The 20,038-nt window shown below is 41.3% G+C and overlaps 1 protein-coding gene and 1 pseudogene across 1 annotated transcript; both read right to left on the reverse strand.

The window, feature by feature from the left end:
- LOC119002423 (heat shock protein HSP 90-beta-like) overlaps positions 1–4,816 on the reverse strand; it is a 28,572-nt pseudogene extending 23,756 nt beyond the window's left edge.
- An 11,223-nt stretch (positions 4,817–16,039) lies between these two features.
- LOC119002424 (armadillo repeat-containing protein 10-like) lies at positions 16,040–17,453 on the reverse strand (the record flags this gene model as incomplete). Its single annotated transcript, XM_037068346.1, has 1 exon — positions 16,040–17,453. A coding segment is annotated over one exon (891 nt), but the record flags the coding sequence as incomplete, so codon positions are not given.
- Positions 17,454–20,038: the final 2,585 nt, after the last annotated feature.

Here is a 20,038-nt window from a genome sequence, read left to right on the forward strand (position 1 = left end):
TAGGTAAGGAAAACATTTTTCTTGACACTGTTAAGTTTCCTTCCTGGCAGGGTCTGAAAATTAAACAGACAGAGGCAGGTTAGCAGGAGAAAAACATATACATTTATTTAATGTAAGTTTTACATGGCACAGGAGTCTTCTTAAGGAATGAAGACCTGAAAAAAAAATGGTTAACCTGAGTGTTTGTATGCCAGGTGTGATGACTGGGAAGTCATGGGAAAATGTGATAGAACAAAGAGTATAGAAAGCTAGGAAACCGAGCAAGTCCTGTTCGTCCGGCATCTTCTCAGTAGCCCCTATGGTGAAGGTAGGGGTGTTTCTGCCCTTCAGGTATGGAGCAGGCCTCTCTCACAGGAGGATCTTATGACCTGCCTCAGGAGAGGAGGTGAGAGGAAGATGAGAGAGACTTTCCTATTTCAGCTGTTTTCTCAAACTCCTTCAGCTTAAAATATTCAATTGTGCCATGTATTATATTTTAGGCTGGCAGGTCTGGAACCATATCAATCTATCCCTTAACTTGGAAAGTAAAACCCTTCCCCTTAGCTTCTTTCCTATTCTTAAAAACAAAATTAAGGCCCTAGCTGGGTAGCTCAGTTGGTTAGAGCTTTGTCCAATTCACCAAGGTTGTAGGTTTGATCACCAGTCATGACTCATACAAGAATCAACCAACGGCCTTGGCTGGTGTGGCTCAGTGGATTGAGTGCCAAAAGGGGGCTGGTTCCATTCTTGGTCAGAGCACATGCCTGGGTTGTGGGCCAGGTCCCCAGTCAGGGCGAGAGACAAACAATCAATGTATCTCTCATGCATGTGCATCAATGTTTATCTCCCTCTCTTTCTCCTTCCCTTCCTCTCTCTAAAAAATAAATAATAAATAAAATCTTTAAAAAAGAAAGAAAAAGAATCAACCAATGAATGCATAAATAGGAGAACAACAAATTGATATCTCTCTCCTTCCATCTCTCTTCCTCTCTCTAAAATCAATCAATAAAATTGTTAGAGTAAAATAAAAATTTTGACTGACTAAATTAAAAAAAACTTTATTGGTTTTATTCAATGATTCATGAATTGGGCAGCATCCAATATAGCAGATAGAAAGGAATTGCAAAGCGCTATAAAGGAAAGAGATTTTATAGGCAGATGGGAGTAGATATAAGGAAGTTGTACTAGACCCAAAAAGTAGATTGTTTATTCCAAAGTTACTTTATGGCATGGCTCGGGTCTGCAGGGCAGGTTACCTAACTAGAGCTCATCACAACATTCCTAATTAACTGGTTTAAAATTGCACTTCTGAACCCTGACCAGATAGGTCCGTTGGTTAGAGCATTGTCCCACTACACCAAGTTGTAGGTTTGATCCCCAGTCAGGGCACTTACGAGGATCAACCAAATGAATGCATAAATAAGTGGGTGTTTTTCCTCTCTCAAATCAATCAATAAATTTTCTTCAATAAATATTTTTTAATAAAATAAAATACAAATTCTATTTCTGAGCAAGCTTTAACTGTCAGTAGTCTAAGTTTGGTGATATGGGGCTCAGCATAAACTACTCTGTTTGGGGCCTGTTGTTTTGTTTTTAGCATTCTAAATCTGTTTGCTTACCTCATTCCTTTCACCTTGCTTTATATGCTGTTTTACATTGACATTAAAAACTTTTTTACGTGAAGATCATTTGAGATCTTGCTCCCCAGCCTATCTCATCAGTTTGGCTCAAATCAACTCTTAGGAAACTTTTAAAAAACAAAAGCAACCTTTTGTTTGTTTGTTTTGTTTTGTTTTGTTTGTCTTTTTTCTTTTTTCAAACCTTTCTGTCCAGGGCTGACATTCAATTGATCGCAGTGAGGAAGCTGCTCTAATGTGGAGGAAACCCCCGACCCAGAGGCAGGTCTTTCACAAATGGTTTAGCACGAGCCTGCGGTGCGTGTCAGGCAAGGGGACGGCCCCTTTTCCAGCCGTGCCCCTGAAGAAACCACCTTTTAATATGGTCTGTGAGCCCTTCTGTTGCGTGACCTTCGGAATGGCTTAGCCGGTAGTGTTTTGTAGCAAGTTAATTTCTCTCAAGACAAAGGTCTAATGTAGGCGGTGGCATTTTTTCGAAACAATGTCTAAAAATGTTCCATGCTTGCTCAACTGTTTGTCTGAGCCCAGAATTCTAGGTTAGAAATAATTTCCTTTCAGAAATTGGAAGGTGTTTATTTCTCCATTATCTTCTAGTACCCAGTGTTGTTGCTAGGGCATTGGAAGCCATTATATTTCCCGATCTTAGATTCTCATTTTCTTATATTTTTTCTCCTATTTTACATTTTTTTATGGTTTTGCTTTACTTATTAAGGGAATGCCTTTGGGTTTTTTCCTTTTTTTAAAAAAGATTTTATTTGTTTATTTTTAGAGACAAAGTCAGGGAAGGAGAAAGAGAGGGAGAGAAACACCGGTGTGTGGGAGATACATAGATTGGTTGCCTCTTGCACACCCTTAGCTGGGGACCTGGCCTGCAACCCAGGCATGTGCCCTGACTTGGAACTGAACCGGTGACCTTTCGGTTTACAGGCTGGTACCCAATCCACTGAGCCACACTAGCCAGGGCAATTTTTTTAATTTTTTAAAAAGAGCATCCTGTGGGGTGGCGAACACACAATACCGTGTACAGATGATGGACTGTAGAAATGTGCACCTGAAACCTATATAATTTTGTTAACCAGTATTACCCCAATAAAATCAATACAAAGAGGGGAAAAAGAATATCCTGTTTATTTCAAAAATATTATGTTTTTAATTTTTTGAGAAATAGTTTTATTGACATGTTCTCTATAGTCTTTTTTTTTTCAAGTTGCTTTATTCTATTTGGCTTCTTTTGTTCATTTATTATTTATACCATTACATCTGTTCCTACTTTTTTTCCCTTTTCCTGCCTCCGCCCAGCCTCACCCTTTCCCCTCCCTCAGTTAATCCCCATATTTTGTCTATGTCCTTGGGCCATGCAAAGTGTTCTTTGGTTAATCCTTTTACCATTTTTTCATCCATTTTACCCACTTCCTCCCCATTCTGTTTGATTCTTTTTAAAAAGATTTTATTTATTTCTTTGTAGAGCGAGGGGGAAGGGGAAGAGAAAGATTAGCTGCCTCTCCAATGCTCCCAACCAGGGACCCGGCCTGCAACCCAGGCAGGCGTGTACCCTGACAGGTAATCAAACCAGAGACCCTTAGGTTTGTGGGGCGATGCCCAATCCACTGAGCCACACCAGTCCGGGCTGTTTGCCTTTTTTATCTCATCTTACAAACTAGAAGGGAAAACACATGTTAACCAGAAAGGTGTACGTTTTTAAAATTGTTAAATACGCTCTTGAAGCATATTTAGGGATTGTGTTTCTGAGCAATCCTCTCAGTATTTCCTTTTTGCTCGGCTTCTGCCATGTGTAAGTGAGCCCAAACTCCGCCGTCTACATCCCACACCTTCCTGTCGCTGTTTCCCTCACCTTTTTCTTAAATCTGGTTTCTTCAGCGAGAGTCTTTATGTCAGTCCTTTTCACTGTCTCCCCTCTCAGTCTTCCATCTCCTGCAATGAGAGTTTTGCCCTCACTTCTCCAATGGACGTCTCTGAGATGGTTGTAAGAGAGGGTCCCAGGGCAAAGGGGAGAACAGCTGAGAGATGAACAACAGGAGTAGAAAGTTAAGAGCACCATAAAATCTTGCTTCTTAAACTTTGAGACACATTGGAATCACCAGGGAACACATTGAAATCACCAGAGAACGTTAAAATGACGATTGATTGATTGCTTAGCAGCCTGAGTCTTTGATTCAGTAGGTGTGGGTTGGAGTTTGATACTTTATAATCACATCTAACAAGCCACCAGCTGCCGCGGATGCTGCCGGCCTGGAGGCCACACTTTTGAGAATCACTTTGAATGAAGTCACAATGTTTTATGTTATTCTTTTCATTTTTATTCTTTATTTTTTGTTGCAACACAACATGTTTATGGCTACTCCTCATCCCCTACGAAAATATTTCTTGACCATAATTTCAACTCTTGCTTTTTACTATAAATGGACAAGATTGCTAATGCGTATTTTCTCCTAGTTTCTAGCTAAACTGGGAGTGAGGGAGGTTGCACAGTGAATAGGAGATGGGACAAAGAAGATTGGGACAGGTGGGGACTTGTTCTATCCCCTGTAGAAAAGCAGCAGTTAATGTGGGAGCTTTTTGTTAGAATTCAACAGGAGACTTAGGCAGGGTGGGAGAGAGAGATTTATGAATTGATTCATTTTAGTGGCTTACAAATGTTGAATGCTTTTATATGCATAGTTTGTAAAACAAACTAAAATTACAAATCTAAAATACACATCCATCAAACATCAAGCTAATAAGCTGTTTATCATAGGCACCTGTTTCTCTCCTACTTTTCCCTCACCAGCAGACTTCCCCTTATAAGCATCCAATGATTTAAGATGAGGCAGGCAAGAAAAATTTAAAAGAAACTTCCTCGGTTAACTTAATTGGGAGTTAATCCAAAACTGGGAGAAAACTGCCCTGTTCTTCTCTGCTCTACAATATTTAAAGCACAGTTCACAAACCAGTAGACATCTCCAGAACTAAATTTTGAAAAACCAAAACTAAACTCCATTTTAAGGCAACGTGAGGGAGACACAACCCCAGAGGCACTAGATAAATTTTCCACCCTATTTGATAGATGGCGTGATTATGATAACTAAAAGGGGGGTGGATAAAGAATTATCTATCAGTCCCACAGGCCTACTCCCACCCACTGAAATCCCTTTAACCAGCATCATTTACATAAAACTAGGCGGGCTGATTGGCTTACCCATGTTTTAAAAGGAAACTGGAGTCAAACTTTCAGCGGGCTCTTGCACCTTGTGTTGGAGTCTGGGCTTTCTCTCACTCTGTCTACGCGATAGGGTTCTCTCCAAGCTACTTTGTAGCAGTTCGAGAGTTTTGAGTATCACCAGCTACTCAGCTCTTTGGGGATATCTTAGGAGCGTCAGGCTGTGACTAGATATCTAATGGACTCACCGAAGTTTAACCCAACCTGGACCCTGGAGTCTCCTCAGGTGCCTGATGAAGGCTATTCAGGTAAGCAAGGTGATGCCTTTCTTGACTACAGCGAGTTGGGGAAGTTAAGAGGCTGCCTTCATTTTCTTTTTTGTTTGCTTGTTATATTTTATTTACTTTTAGAGAGAGGGGAAGGGAAGGAGAAAGAATGGGAGAGAAACATCAGTGTGTGGTTGCCTCTCATGTGTCCCCTACTGGGGACCTGGCCTGCAACCCAGGCATGTGCCCTGACTGGGAATCGAACCGCGATCGTGTGGTTCCCAGGCCCACGCTCAATCCACTGAGCTACACCAGCCAGGGCAGGAATACTCGAATCTTTTTAAGTCCAGTTTCTGGGGAACAGCAACTGGAATTCTGCTAGAACCTGGCTCTCATAACATCTTGAAATCAGTCTTTCCATCAGCAATACAGGTTCAAGAGTGGTAAAAGAGAAACACAAGACATGCAACCTAAACTTCAATTTAACCTCAAGGTTTTCTTAATTTTACCAACATTTTAGGGATTGGCTTTCTAGCTAAGTCTATCCTTTAGGAATATTAACAACAGGGAAATAGCTTTTCGGGAAAGAAGAAAGGAACAGTTTTATAAAAGCCAGTGGATGTGCTCCAGGTCATCCACTGCGACCTAAAACGCTCAACCCTGTTAGTCCGAATAATGAGATTTCTAAGGAGTGGTTGGCTGGGATTGGGTGTGGCTCCGAGAAAAATCTCACCAAGAAAGAAGGCGGGAGGGTGGGGACCTGATTAGCAATATCCCTGGAGCACTGCTTCTCAGAAAGTCCTGATTTATATTATACAGTACATTCACTAGCTGCCTCATTGGGTGGCATGAGTATACATACTGGTTTGGGTGAAAGAGGCAAGAGCTCCGTGCTTGCTTTTTCGTAATATTGGACTTGAGTAGACTTAACTACCGTGAAAAAGCGGGTGTAACGGGAAGGGGTACAGCTGTTTCAACTTCCTCACTCAGCTTGAGAGGATGGGAGAGACCTTTTAATTGGGATTTCTTTGGCTATTTCACCGGTGTGGTTCTTTTTCCAGAAATTCTTATAAAGTTGAATTGCCAAAACTTATTCACTGAAACATTTTGACATGTATTAATACTTTATGTCCCTTGTTTATACTAAAAATTCACACAGAAAATGGAATAACTGCCAGTACCTGGTTTCTGTCCCATATTTTTCCACTTGGAATCATACATACATAATACTTGGTGATTTTTTACCTCCTGGGGGAAAAAAAGACATTCAGAACTACCAATAACAGGAAAGTGAGAAAAGTTTTGAGGACAAAATGTTTCCTGTAGTGGATTCTTATAAGCATCTTCTCAATGTAGGGTTTGAACTGTACGGCCTGCTAGACCAGCAGGGGTCCACAGGATCCTCCACCCCGAGGAACCGGCCCCCCCACATCCATGTCCACCTGTTTAAGAGCAGACCCAGTTTGAGCCTGAGACCAGAGGTTTTGGGATAATACAGTTTACCCTAACGGGTCTTAAATTTCTCTTTTATTTCAGGTGACACTCAAGTTGTCTCGGAAGTACTAGCAAAGAACCTTCGTAACTTGACTCTCAACCCTGGCATCAAACTGTCTCCCCTGCCACCAGAAAGTTCACCCAAAAAGCAGGAGAGAGGCTCACAGGGCCTTGGACTGAGCGTGGGTCCGGGTCCAAGCAGGCTCATCCTAAGAAGGCGTGGAGTGAGGACAGTGGCGAGTGTTCGGAAGTTAAGGATGCGGAGGATGTTACAAGAGGTTAGATTACGCACCATGTCTCTGGTGAGTTTCTGTGATCTGGGCAGACAGCTCGACCCAACGGGGGGTGAGGTGGGGGGACACGCTCATACATGAAGATGTAAATATGATTACCAATCACTCATCAAACTACTCAGGAGTGCAGGGTGTGAATAGCCTCTTTCCCCAGCTTCTCTGCTATGGAAGATATTTAACATTGATAATCCAGCCTTTTCTTGATAGTTTTTAATACATGTATTTTTTTTCTTTCCCATGAAGCTTAAAAAAAGCCCAGAGGAGAGGAAACTTGAGGTAAATAGAAATTTTCTTACTATACATGGTTACATGGCTTTTGATGTTTTTGTTTGCTTGCTTGTTTTTTGTTTTGTTTTGTTATAACGAGGGAAGGGGAAATTAATATGGTTGGATTTTTTAAGTTTACCATATTCCAAAGGCTATTCTAATGATATTAAATTTGAGGGTGCCAATTAATATGTGTCCGTTTTTATTACTCCAGTTAATGCATTTCTATTTTTCAGATTGAAGAAAGAACCAGAAAATTTAGATGTTCCTGCCGCTACTGCCTGGATCACGGAGATCCTTCTGATGACATTTACTTGGAGAATAATTTTGACATGGAGTCGATGTAGCCACAAACCTTATTGTAATTTGGGGTTTTTGGCCGGTAATTTTAAGGTCATTAGGTAGCAGCTTAAGAAAGTTACTCTGTGCTAGGGTAGACTGTAGACCAATATTTTGATAGCCTACGATAGAAGTTCTGTGATGTCCTTTTCGTGTCCACCTTGATGCCACTAACTTGAGGGGAATCTATGTATGGGTAGTTTGCATTTGAATGGCTTCAATACACTTCGGTTCCTTTTTTATTTGACTCAAGAAAGTACTAATAGGTCTTGCGTGTGATTGTGTTTTAGAAGCCTGAAGTTGGTGAGATGAAACCCAACACCAAGAATTACAAGCAAGTTAACTTCTGCAGAAGAAATGCTAAAAAAAATAAATAAGGGTGGTTTAGCTCCAGCATGATTGGTGTGGGGCGTATTAAGTAGATTTCTCTTGTTTTCAAAAATTTGAATTGGAACAAGTGTTTCTGTGTGCTGTTTCAATTTAGTGGCAAACAAATGTGCACATAAGGCATCTTATTAAAATTTGAGGCATATTTGAGACCCTTTTTATTCGTGTTCTTGGTTCTTATTTAATACTTTTTACTGAAGTCATTCTCTTCATCACATTCCTATGGTATAAATCTCTGGAATTCTAATATTTTGGGACTTTTTCCTCTGGGGAAGGAACTTGACACTTGGGTGAGGTTAGAAAACAAGGGCACAGATATTGGCACATGTCAGGTTCCTAGAAGAGATGTAAAAAATGGGGAAGTAGAAGGTTTTGTTGAAAAAGGAATACATACGGTAGTGACATGGATTAAGGGAAGATGCCATCTGATGGTATTTTGTATTTTACTTGGGTTACTTTCTTTTTCTCATGACCCCTTACCTACACAGGCCTAAATTTCTTTGGGATAGAAAAGGTAGACATTCATACCTCAGTACTCGTCAGTTTCAGAACTTGTCACATTTTGACAAGAAAAAATTTTTTAGCGCTTGGTACTTGCTTTGGGACTCATCACATTTGCTAGGATTTGAATTAAGTGCTGCCCCACACGAGAAAATGCTTCATCACTTCCTCAGTACTGACTGGTCAGTTTTGGAACTCAGAATGTTACAAAATGAGTACCGAGGTACCACAGTGGTGTGTTTTGTTCATTTACAGACCCAGTTCTTTGGTTATTGTTTTTTTTGTTTTTTTGTTTTAATATTTATCTTTAGAGGGGAAGGAGAGGGAGAGAAACATCAATGCATGGTTGCCTCTCATGCGGCCCCCACAGGGAACCAGCCCACAACCCAGGCATGTGCCCTGACTGGGAATCAAACCACAATTGTCTGGTTCTCAGGCCCGTGCTCAATCCACTGAGCCACACCAGCCAGGGCTTTTTTTTTTTTTTCTTAAAGAGAAAAACAACTGGGGAAATAGAAGAAATACATGCTCTATTGGTAATGCCCGATAGGTAAGAACAATAGCTCGCTGGTATTCAGAATGGAGTGGAAACAAACTGAACCAACCTGCAAGCCCGGGTACAACCAAAATAGCAAGTGAAAGAGTGGGATTTAAAGGGATGTTAAATAGTAACATGTCCTGCCACGTTAGGTCTTCAGAAGTTATTTATTCTCCTTAAAAACTACTCAAACCATGATTCTACCAGCATGGATAAATGTGACAGTCTTGAGGTTTGGTTCCACTAAACAAATCTCTAGTAGGACAGCCATCTTGACTACTTTTCTGTGTGAATTAAAATCACTAGTTTTTGTAAAAAGCCGACTTGTTTATATGCAGTAATGTTAAATTCATAAACTAATGGGACTTAATAATCTTAGAATGTGGCTGAACAAAACACACTACCTGGCCTTCCAGATGTATTTAAAATTTTTTTTCTTTATGCAATGCTAGGATTTTTACATGCATTACCTCACTCAAATCTTCAAATTTATGAAGCATGCTTTTATTTTTTTTTTAAGATTTTATTTTTATTTTTTTATTTTTTATTTTTTTAAGATTTTATTTTTAGACAGGGAGAGAGAAGGAAAGAAACATCAACGTGGGATTGCTTCTCATGCGCCCCCCTCACCAGGGACCTGGCCCGCAACCCTTTAGTTCACAGACCAACATTCAATCCACTGAGCCATGCCAGCCAGGGCCAGCATGCTTCTTTCAGTATGCCCATTTTACAGAAATCAAGCAGAAGATCGTGTGTGCAAGGCTGCATAGTAAGCGGCGCATGTGAATGGAAGCTGAGTTAAGTCAGTACTTAAAGCCCACACTGTCCACTTCATAATTCATATCTTTAGTTCTTTAGGTGTTTTAAGGTATTCCTATTATTTTTTTGAACAGGTTGCAATGTGTGAAAGGTATTAGTTTCTATTTTTGTGGGGGTTTTTTGGAAAATTTTAAACTGCATATAATTTTTAAGTGTTTTCTTTCTAAAAGTCATTGGTGGGTTTTTTTTGTGTTTTTGTTTTTGTTTTTGTTTGTTTCACTGGTTGGTTCTTGTATGTGCCCTGACCAGGGAGCGAGTGCACACCTGTGGTGCATGGAGACAACCCGAACCAACTGCGGTGACCAGGGCCATGTAATTTTTAAGATTAGGCCCAATGAGCTGTACACACCTCAGCTAGATGAACCGATTGTTAATATTAGCCACATTCACTTGAACACTTTCTAAAAAATTTTATTTTTAGACAGAGGGGAAAGGAGGGAGAAAGAGGAACATCCATGTGTGTTTGTGTCATGTGTGCCCCCTACTGGGGACCTGGCCCCCAAACCCAGGCACATGCCCCAACTGGGAGTCCCACCACAGACCCTTTGGGTCACACACCAGCCAGGGCTGTCTTTGTATTTCTTTTCTAATCCTTTCATTGTTTTCCCTTAATTTTCCTCGTTCTACTTCCTGTCTCCTATTGAGTTTTCCATACTTTCTCCCTGTCCCTCCCATTTTTGCCATTTTGACTGAGTTTGGCCAGCTCACATCTCTTAGCTCCTGTGGTCTTGTAGTCTCTCCTCCTGGTTCCTGCATTTGATTTCTTTAGACTTAGGGGTCCTTCATAGTTTTGTACAATTTTTTATGACACTTTTTTTAGTGTTATTCATTCTTCCCTTACTTAAACATTGTCATTGGTGCATTTGGTGTTAGCTAAGAATGTGCACACCTGGGCTCTGTTTACTAGTTGTGTGACCTTGGGCAAATCACTTTCCTTCTCAGATAATCTGCTTTCATATTCCTATAAAGATTTTTGAGCTTAGAGGACGCAGTTACCTGCAAACAGTTTGATTCTGAAGGCTTTTTAGGTAGGGTCAGAGCAGCTTCTAGTCAGGCTAATTTTTCCCCAACAACAGACAAAGCCCTTCTGAGTACTCCACCCATGAATTATTATATGGTTTTCCATTCTGGCTGGTGGAAACAGGCCCTATTTCTGGCCTCGCGGGAACTGTGTACTGTTCCCTCTCATGCTAAGCCAGGGAGGTCCTTTCTCCAGTCCTTGGTAGGAGTCCTTTCTCCAGTCCCCGACACGAACTGATTGCGCAGCTGAAGACTCCAGGAGGACCCTCTGCAGGTTTCCAGAGCTCTTCTCTCTGGCTCCATCTGCTCTAGCATTCTGCCCTGAAAATTCTACCTATCTTGGTCTCCCTGGACTCCCAGCAACATCTCCCATCTCAGAGACTGCTAGGCTTTGCTGGGTTTCTCTTCTCTGTGTTGTGGCTTGGAAACCACTCAGATCACAGGCTGGGACAATTGCAGGGCTTGCCTCATTTGTTTCCCACATGTCAGGAATCTCTGTCTTTCATTGCCTGATACCTAGTGTGTTCAGATACATTATTGCATACATTTTGTGCTGTCTTATTGTTTCAGGTAAGAGGCTAAATCTGGTCCCTGTTATTCTATCTTGGCCAGAAGTCCTTACTGTATACCTTGGGTGAGTCACATCTCAAGTGCTCAGGAGCCACATGTGGCTAACAGCTATCATATTGGACAGAGTTGGACTAGAGGGGCAGAATCTAGTCGAAAGCCATGAATTAATAGTAAAATAATTCTTCAATGTGACATGATTTTCTCTATCAGTTCTAACCAAGAATAGTAGCAGACACTGTAGATTGTAGCATTCGTGTGTCCAGGGTGTGAGGTTTGCTCAGCAGGTGAGATGGAGAAGCAGATTCTACCGGTAAAATGTTCAGCTGCTGTTCAACTCTGGGATCCAGACCAGTTAAGGAAAGAGAGGCTGGGACAAAAGGTGATAAGGAAATAAAGAATGTATGAGATTGTGGGTGACAGCTAAGGTTCACTCAACGTGAATTTGGAGGTGGCTCAATTCAGGAGTTCAGCCCTGGGGTGCCAGGACTCCTAAAGTGCTCATCTGTGCAAGTGCGCATTTATTTACTTATTCATTTTTAGAGGGGAGGGAGAAAGGGAGAGAAGCATCAGTGTGTGGTTGCCTCTGGTGCGCCCCCAGCTGGGGACCTGGCCCACAACCCAGGCATGTGCCCTGACTGGGAATCAAACTGGTGACCCTTTGGTTGACAGGCCAGCACTCAATCCACTTAGGCACACCAGTCGAATATTTACAGATGACAGCTATTTACATGTGAAAGAGAAATAGATTTGGGGTTTGGCTGAGAGTCTTAGAAGCAGTAAACATAAATTTTAAAAAGACTTATGAGTAATACGAAGAAGAGGTATCTGAACCTCTTTAACATCAAAGGAAAATATTGCAAAAAATGCTAATACCCGATTTTCTAAATTTTCTCAGAAGCACATTGATTCAGAAAACTAAAGTGCTCAGTACCAATCCAGCAAGCGTGTCAGGTTAATGGGTAGAAAGACGGGCTTTTTAGGAATATGTTCCTTCACTTCTGTTAGCATGTATGAGAACATGCTAACATGCCCCCTGGTAATCCGCTTTTCCAGCCCTTCTTCACTTTGCATGGCCAGTAAGAGTTACTAATGGTTGGGCTGATTGTCTCGGGAGAGCGGGTCATGCTTTGTTTGGAAGGCTCTACTTAGGAGAGCTGACCGTCAGCTCCCCTCAGGGAGCCACAGGGAGCCTGCCTAATGTTTCAAAGCCATAAAATTAAGCTGGAGTCACAATAATGTGGAAGTACTTAATGCTACTGAACTGAGCTGAATACTTAATCAAGCTGGTGCCCTGGCTGGTTTTGGCTCCGTGGACTGAGCACTGGTCTGAGAATCCAAAGGTCACAACCCATCAATGTTTTTTACTTGGAATGTTTCTCCTCTTTAACCTCCCTTCCCCTCTAAATACATAAAAAAGAAAAAAAAACCAACTATGTGATCCAGAAGTCCCACTTCTGGGTATATATCCAAAGGAAATGAAATCACTACCTCTGAAAGATAACTGCACTCCATAATAAATGCAGCATTATTTGCAATAACCAAGACATGAAAACAACTTGTCCATTAATAGATGGATAAGGAAAATGTTATATAGAGTGTTCAGCTATCAAAAAGAACCAGTTAGGTTCCGGATAGAGCTTGAGGGCATGATGTTAAGTAGAAAAAGAGAACAAATGCTGTATGATCTCACTTCTAGGTGGAATCTAACAACACAGAACCAATAGAAACAGAAGAGTGGTTGTTGCCAGGCAGTTGGGAGGTAGGAGAAATGTACAACACACTGACTACAGTTGACAATGCTGTCTTGTCATTTAGAAGTTGCTAAGAGCCCTGACTGGTGTGGTTCAGTGGGTTGGGCGTCATCCCACAGACCCAAAGGTCGAAGGTCAGACTCCCAGTCAGGGCACACACCTGGGGTGAGGGCCAGGTCCCCACTTAAGGGTGTCTGAGAGGCAATTGATTGATGGTTTCTCTCCCTCTTTCCCCCCCTCTCTAAAAATAACAATCCTTTCAAAGTTACTAAGAGGAGAACTTTATTCTCTCTGTAACAGCAACAAAATGGTAATTATGTGAAGTAAAGGATGTAACTGACCTTACTGTGGTAAACATTTTGTGGCATATACATGTATCAAATCATTCTATAACTTACACAATGTTGTAAGTCAGTTATAGCTCAATAAAGCTGAAAAAAAGAGCATGTAAATCCTTACCTCGATAACTTCAAAAACAAAATTCCTAGGAAAGCAGAACATACCAATACTGACTGAAGAAGGAAAAAGTGAGTTACATAGTATTTTTAAATGACTCTAAGTAAAATGTTGCCTCAAAGGAAAAACAGTTTGGGATATTATTAGTATAGTAGCAGCTGCAGGCTTAAACTATAAACCTCAAAAGAGGAGGATGCCGATTAAAAAGCAGCAGCAGAAGGGCCGCCGTTACCGCTGCTCTTACTGAAACAGGGAGGGGGAGTGCTGTTCCTCTTCCAGACGGCAGATGGTGCCATTGGCACACGCAACTTACCAGAGGAAGAATGCGTCTTGAGCTCCTTTGATCGATTTGGTTTTTTAATTGTATTTATTTTTGGAGACGGGGAAGGAAGGGAAAAAGGGAGGCAAACATCAGCGTGTAAGAGAAGCAGATGTGTGAGAGAAGCATCCATCGGTTGTCTCTCGCAAGCCCCAAAGTCGTGGGGACCGGGAGGGGAGCAGAGATGATGAACTGCAATCCAGGCATGTGTCCTGACCCAGAATTGAACTAACCACCCTTCAGTGTGCGGGACCCTAGGTCAAGTGAGCCAGGCCGGTCAGGGCTATGATTAATTTGAAAGACAATGCAAGGGGTCCTTCCCGATAGAAACTGGCGGCGTTCCTGACTGCAGTGAATCTAACCTGATAGAAGCCCTGGTAAGTGGAGCTCCCAGGGAAACGAAAGCTTAGGGGGACCTTGTACACACTGGGGAGAAGCAGGAATTTCATGTAGATTTCAGGATCCAAACCCAGAAAAAACTCAAAAGTGGAGCTTCCTTCATTCCTGTGACATCTGTGATCAGAGACCATCTTTCACTCCTATCGAGGAGTAACATAAAGGGAAAGACGAGAGGCTCAAGATGAAAATACAGTTTTTAAAGAGAAAGGTTCCCACGACTGCCTCCACCAGTGCTGCAAACCACTCAGGGGATGAGGGCTAAGCCGTGCAGAAGAGAATGGAAATATTTGCTTCCAGAAAAGGAAAATAAGCTTCTGATCAATACACCTGCGTCTGAGCGGAGTAAGGATTCAGATACAGGGCTGGCAAAAGTAGGTTTACAATTGTGAGTATGAGAAACAGTTCATTATTGTATTATTATTTATAAATGATTGTGTTACTTATCTGTATTACAACTATAAAGCTACTTTTGCCTACCCCAGTATGTGTGTCTAAAGGAAATATTCAGGTTTGTTTTGGCTTTGTTGTTTTTTGTTTTCTTTTCGTGTACCATTTTGCCACTTCATTACTAACAGAAGAGTGGTGTGTGATCTGATTTCAGGAACACCCTCACTCACACACACACACACACACACACACACTAATCAAAGTGATGAGCACAGTAGCCATGACTCTCTGCCTGTCTGAAAGAACAGCATCCAAATCCATAGCATTTTGTTTTTTAAGTAGAGGAGTCACTTGCTATTGAGCATTGTCTACTGGTGATTCCAAGGAAGTTTTGTTTGTTTGTTTTCTAAGTAGATGAGCTTTTCACGAGTAACACTCTGTGCATTAAATATTGTCATGTCCGTCACACAGATGTGGAATTGAAGTCTTAGAAAAACAAAAATATTTGAGTCACATACCTAGGAAGTGAGAAAACTAAAACCAGATCCGTTAAAACATTGTGCCAGCTTCTGAAGTGCGTGTTTCAAAGTCAGGAGGCAGGGTGTGTGGCCGTGGCCGCTATCTTTTCTAGAGGACACATGTGCTGATACCACAAGATTGCATCTCAGTGGGTCCTACGAAGATCAGGATGTGGAAGAACCCTCCCTTGTAGAGATTAAAAGGGTTTCCTGTTCTTCAGCTGCCACCTTCCACCAGCTGGAAAAAAAAAAGTCTCCACCTTTTCTAACTGGTACCAAACAGAAGCAGCTTATAAACGTTAAAAACCTAATTGATCTGGATTGAAAGGAAGCAGAGGAAACAGTGAGGGAATCAAAATTCCACACAGGGGCCAGTACAGCAGGAGCCAGGAAAGTAATGTTAAAACCATTAGAGCTGGGACTCTCAGCCAGGAGTAGTTTTGCCCCTGGGGACATTTGGCAATGTCTGGGGACATTTCCTGTTTGGGGGGGGGTGTTACTGGCAGGTAGAGAAAGGACAGGGACTAGGGTGGGGCAAGAAAAACAAGGGCAAATGGAGGGAACACCTAAAAAAAATCTTAGTATTCAACATGAATGCACTAACCAGTGTCACTCCAATAAATTCAATTAAGAAGTTTTTTTTGAGTTATTTTTTCTTTTTATTTAAAAATTATTGCATAAGTTATGCCATAGTAAAAAAAACTCATACAGTAGAAGATGTACATAGAAAAGTCATTTCCGCACTCCAAAATCCCACTCCCAGGAGTCTGAGCATCATCTAAGAAGTGTGTGCGCTGTCCATATGTACATGCACTTTTCATTTAAAAAACACGTCTGTATTTCATGGGTGTGGTTCCACATCAGCACATTTAGACCTGCTTAGTTCCTTTAAGACTAGATAACTGACTTAACCAGTTGCCTATATAGGCGGACATTTTGATTGTTCCCAGTATTTTATACACAGCATCTTTATGTACTGGCGTATTGAATGGGAGTGGGTGCTAGGAAACATTTCTCCTAAAAGTTTACAATATTCATGGACTAGAATAGAGTCTAATGATTGGAATAGAATTTTGAAAGCAGTATGGTTAGGATGGCAGGTGGACTTGAGCTTAGGATCTCATTGCTACTAGAAGAACAAGGTCATTTGTTCTGAAACAATCACATACATACATGTACTAATAATGCTGTCTCAAATGAGTGACTATAAATCACAGCAAACACAGAAGAGTAGCTTACACATAAAAAGGTCACCGTTACTTCATGTCAAGGAAATGAAGTAGCTCAGCAAATAGCAAAATAAAAAATGTTTTAGAACAATCTGTTACACTGTGTAAATGGTGAATTCTGATACTTTGTTTAAATTCAGTGGCTGAAAGAATCCCTTTGTAAAGAAGATGAGAAGGGAGTTTTACATGCATTACTTCCAGACTGCATTACTCTTCGGAGAAGTATGACATAAGAGTTAGAACTTGGGGATTATTGTTACCTTTTCTTTCACATCCGCATCAGGGTGATTAACTAATGCTTGCATTTTCTGGGCACATTCTTCTCCATATAAATGGAAAAACAATGAACCTTTAGTGAAAGCAGGCTTAGCTAAATGGCCTTCCTTTTTGAGGCAGTTATTTATATTCTGAAATAGTGTAAGAACTCGAAGAAGAATCTCCTTTGCCACGTGGCCATCATAAAGGGACAGGAATGATGAATCCACTTGGGCACCAAGTAGTCCTTCTGTCATGGCTGGATTTTCAGACAAATTCAACAGCAGTTTCAAAACTTGAACCTTGGTGCTTCCATTTCCTGCAAGCAACACTTGGAACAGGTCTGTGATGTAATGGCTAAGCAGGTGCTGGTGGTCATTGGTAACTGTCATGTTTGTTAACAATCTCAGTCCTGCCAGCTGCACGGGGGAGTTCAGGGGACCAGAGAGGACATCCTCACAGACTTGACTGACGTATACCTTTATCTTGATTTGGTTTTCAACATTTACACTCAGGTTACTCAGTGCATTTAAAGCCTCTTTAATACTGTAGTTGGGATCATTGATTTTGCTTCCAACAATTGGAATACCACCCAATTCACGAATAATGACCTGGTTAGTTGAAAAGGCTGCATTGTTACCCAGAGTGACCAAAGCTTTTTCAATAATTACAGGATCCTCAGTTGACTCAAGCAGATAAAGGAGTTTCTGAAGTTGTTCAGCATTTAGGACATCATCATATGAACTGTTGGTTAAGTCTTCTTCGGACCGGGAGGAACGCAGCCGAAGCCTCTGGCCTCCAGGCCGCTGGCCCCGCACCAGCCTGTAAATGCAATAGCAGGCGCCGGCCCCGAGGACCAGGCCCGCCGCCACCCCCAATTAAGAAGTATTTTTAAATTAATGCAAAAAATTTATGACAGACAAAATTTTACAATTTAATTAAAGAGACGATCAATAACAATGCTGACCAGAGCCACGTTGGGAACTGAGGCAAAAGGAAAACATCAGAAATACTGATCCCGTCTTTATTTAAAGAAGTTTAATTCATTACATTTGTAAATAAAGTTAAATGTTGAGGAGTAAATAGAATGTCCCTCTATTGAAATTTTGTTTGATTTTTTTTTCTCATGATAAATCTGATTATGGATTTTGGGGAGGAAAACAAGATAAAGTGCCATTTTCATCACGTGATATTAGAGTGCATACAGTCAACGTGCTCACTGCTGTAAATGTCGACCTTGATCCTCTTGCTGAGCGAAGATCTGTCAGGTTTCTCCACCGTCAAGTTACTCTTTTTTCCTTGTTCACACTGTTCTCTTTGGAGGGAAGTCACTATGCACAGCCCACATTTAAAGAGCAGGGTTCTGCACCACCTAAAGGTTTTTGGGAGGGGGTTGTGTGTTTTTATCTTAAGTTTTTATACACACTATCTGGTAGTCAATTGAAAATAATTGGCCCTGGATGGAGTGCTCAGTGGATTGAGCAACAGCCTGCGAAGTAAAGGGTCACTGGTTTGCTTCCCAATCAGGGCAACGCCTGCGTTGCAGACTAGGCCCCACTAGGGGGCCCGCGAGAGACAACCACGCATTGATATCTCTCCCTGTCTTTCTTGCTCCCTTCCCCTCTATCTAAAAATGAACAAATAAAATCTTTAAAAAAAATAAAAAGCCAAATAGCTAAAATATGTATTAACACATGTAAATTGGTCCTTTGGGTAAGGCAAATTCAACCCCAACACCCTTCTTTTGTTCTTAAGGCTTAAACAAGCCTTGAATTTATTGGAGTGACACTGGTTAGTGCATTAATTTTGAATACTAAGATTTTTTTTAGGTGTTCCCTCCATTTGCCCTTGTTTTTCTTTATTATTTTTTTAGTAATAAAATAATAAAATTGATACAAGCCTAAATTTATTACAGTTTTTTATGTCCTTAATTGGCTTTTAAAAGTAGGGATAATTTTCTATTTAACTAATAAAGGCACAGTTGGACAGTAAACCAACACTTGCATGTGACTAACGGGCGGGGACCCTATACAGCAGTGGATGTGCGGGATGAAAGAAACGATCCACCCCAGGGCAGGACGTCTAGGGACAGCAAGAGAGTTTGTCAGACAGCAAGAGAGTTTGTCATGTTCCCTGGCTGGTGAAGCTCAGTGGATTGAGTGCGAGCCTATGAACCAGACGATCCCGGTTCGATTCCCAGTCAGGGCACATGCCTGGGTTGCAGGCCAGTTCCCAGCTGAGGACACATGAGAAGCAACCATGCATTGATATCTCTCTCCCTGTCTCCTTCCCTTCCCCTCTAAAGATAAATAAATGAAATCTTAAAATAATATTTTAAAAAAGAGAGTTCATCATGCTACACAGAATGTGCACAATTTAACTGATCTATTGTCTATTTCTGGAATTTCCCTTGAATATTTTCAGGCTGTGGTTGACCTCAGATAACTGAAACCACAGAAAACAAGACAGCCGATATGGGGGAGCTGATAACTGTAGTTAAAGAGAAATAGCCTCGTAATTTCTTGCTGGGGGCTGACTGTTTTCATGCCTGGGGCAGAAGAAAATGTCTCAGAGTAATAGCTCTGTGGAGTTTACTGTACAGTCACTTTTGCACTATCATTTATATTTGATATGCAGTCATATTTGAGAAGAACAAAAGGCGTTAAAATACATATTAACTCATGTAAATTGGCCCTTTGAATAAGGAGAAAAATTCAGCCCCCACACCCTTCTTTCACTCTTAAGGCTGGGTTAGTAATAACATGATAAAATTGACACAAGACTCGATTAACAGGAGAAAAAGGAATTTAATATGTGTGCACAGGAGAACCACAATGATAGATTCCAAAATGAGGCTTAAAGAAATGATCAAACCAGGCACTTTTTATGCTTTTTAGACAAAGAAACAATACATTTTTGTGAAATTTACAGACCACCAAGCAACCCCAGACCAACAGCAAAAGCAGTGCTCTTTAACAGGAATCTAAGCCAAGTTTGGGCTCGGGTGATAAACTAGCGAAGGTTCACAAGGCGTCTTTACATATGCTTTGTCTTTGGATTCTTTTCATTCTGGTGATAAGGTTGTCTCTCAGCCCCTAGGAGGAGCACCTGTCAGATGGAGATTTGTCTCCTGGTTTTAGATGAACAGAGAAGTTGGCATTTTCCTCTGGTGTGGGCAGGGGCCTGAATATGCTGTCTGCTTGTGTTCCCAAGGATGTTGGACTTCAAAGTTTGGGCTTTTTTTAAAACAAGATTTTATTTATATATCTTTAGAGGAGAGAGGGAGACAAATATCAATGTATGGTTGCCTCTCATGCATGCCCTGCTGGAAACTGGCCTGCAACCCAGGCATGTGCCCTGACTGGGAATCAAACCTCAATCCTTTGGTTTGCAGGCCTGTAGCTCAATCCACTGAGCTACACCAGCCAGGGCAAAAGTTTGGACTTTCGTGTAATTT

The sequence above is a fragment of the Sturnira hondurensis genome, unplaced genomic scaffold (genome assembly GCF_014824575.4).
Source record: "Sturnira hondurensis isolate 20B ecotype Veracruz unplaced genomic scaffold, ASM1482457v3 Scaffold0017436, whole genome shotgun sequence".
Taxonomy (NCBI): Eukaryota; Metazoa; Chordata; class Mammalia; order Chiroptera; family Phyllostomidae; genus Sturnira; species Sturnira hondurensis.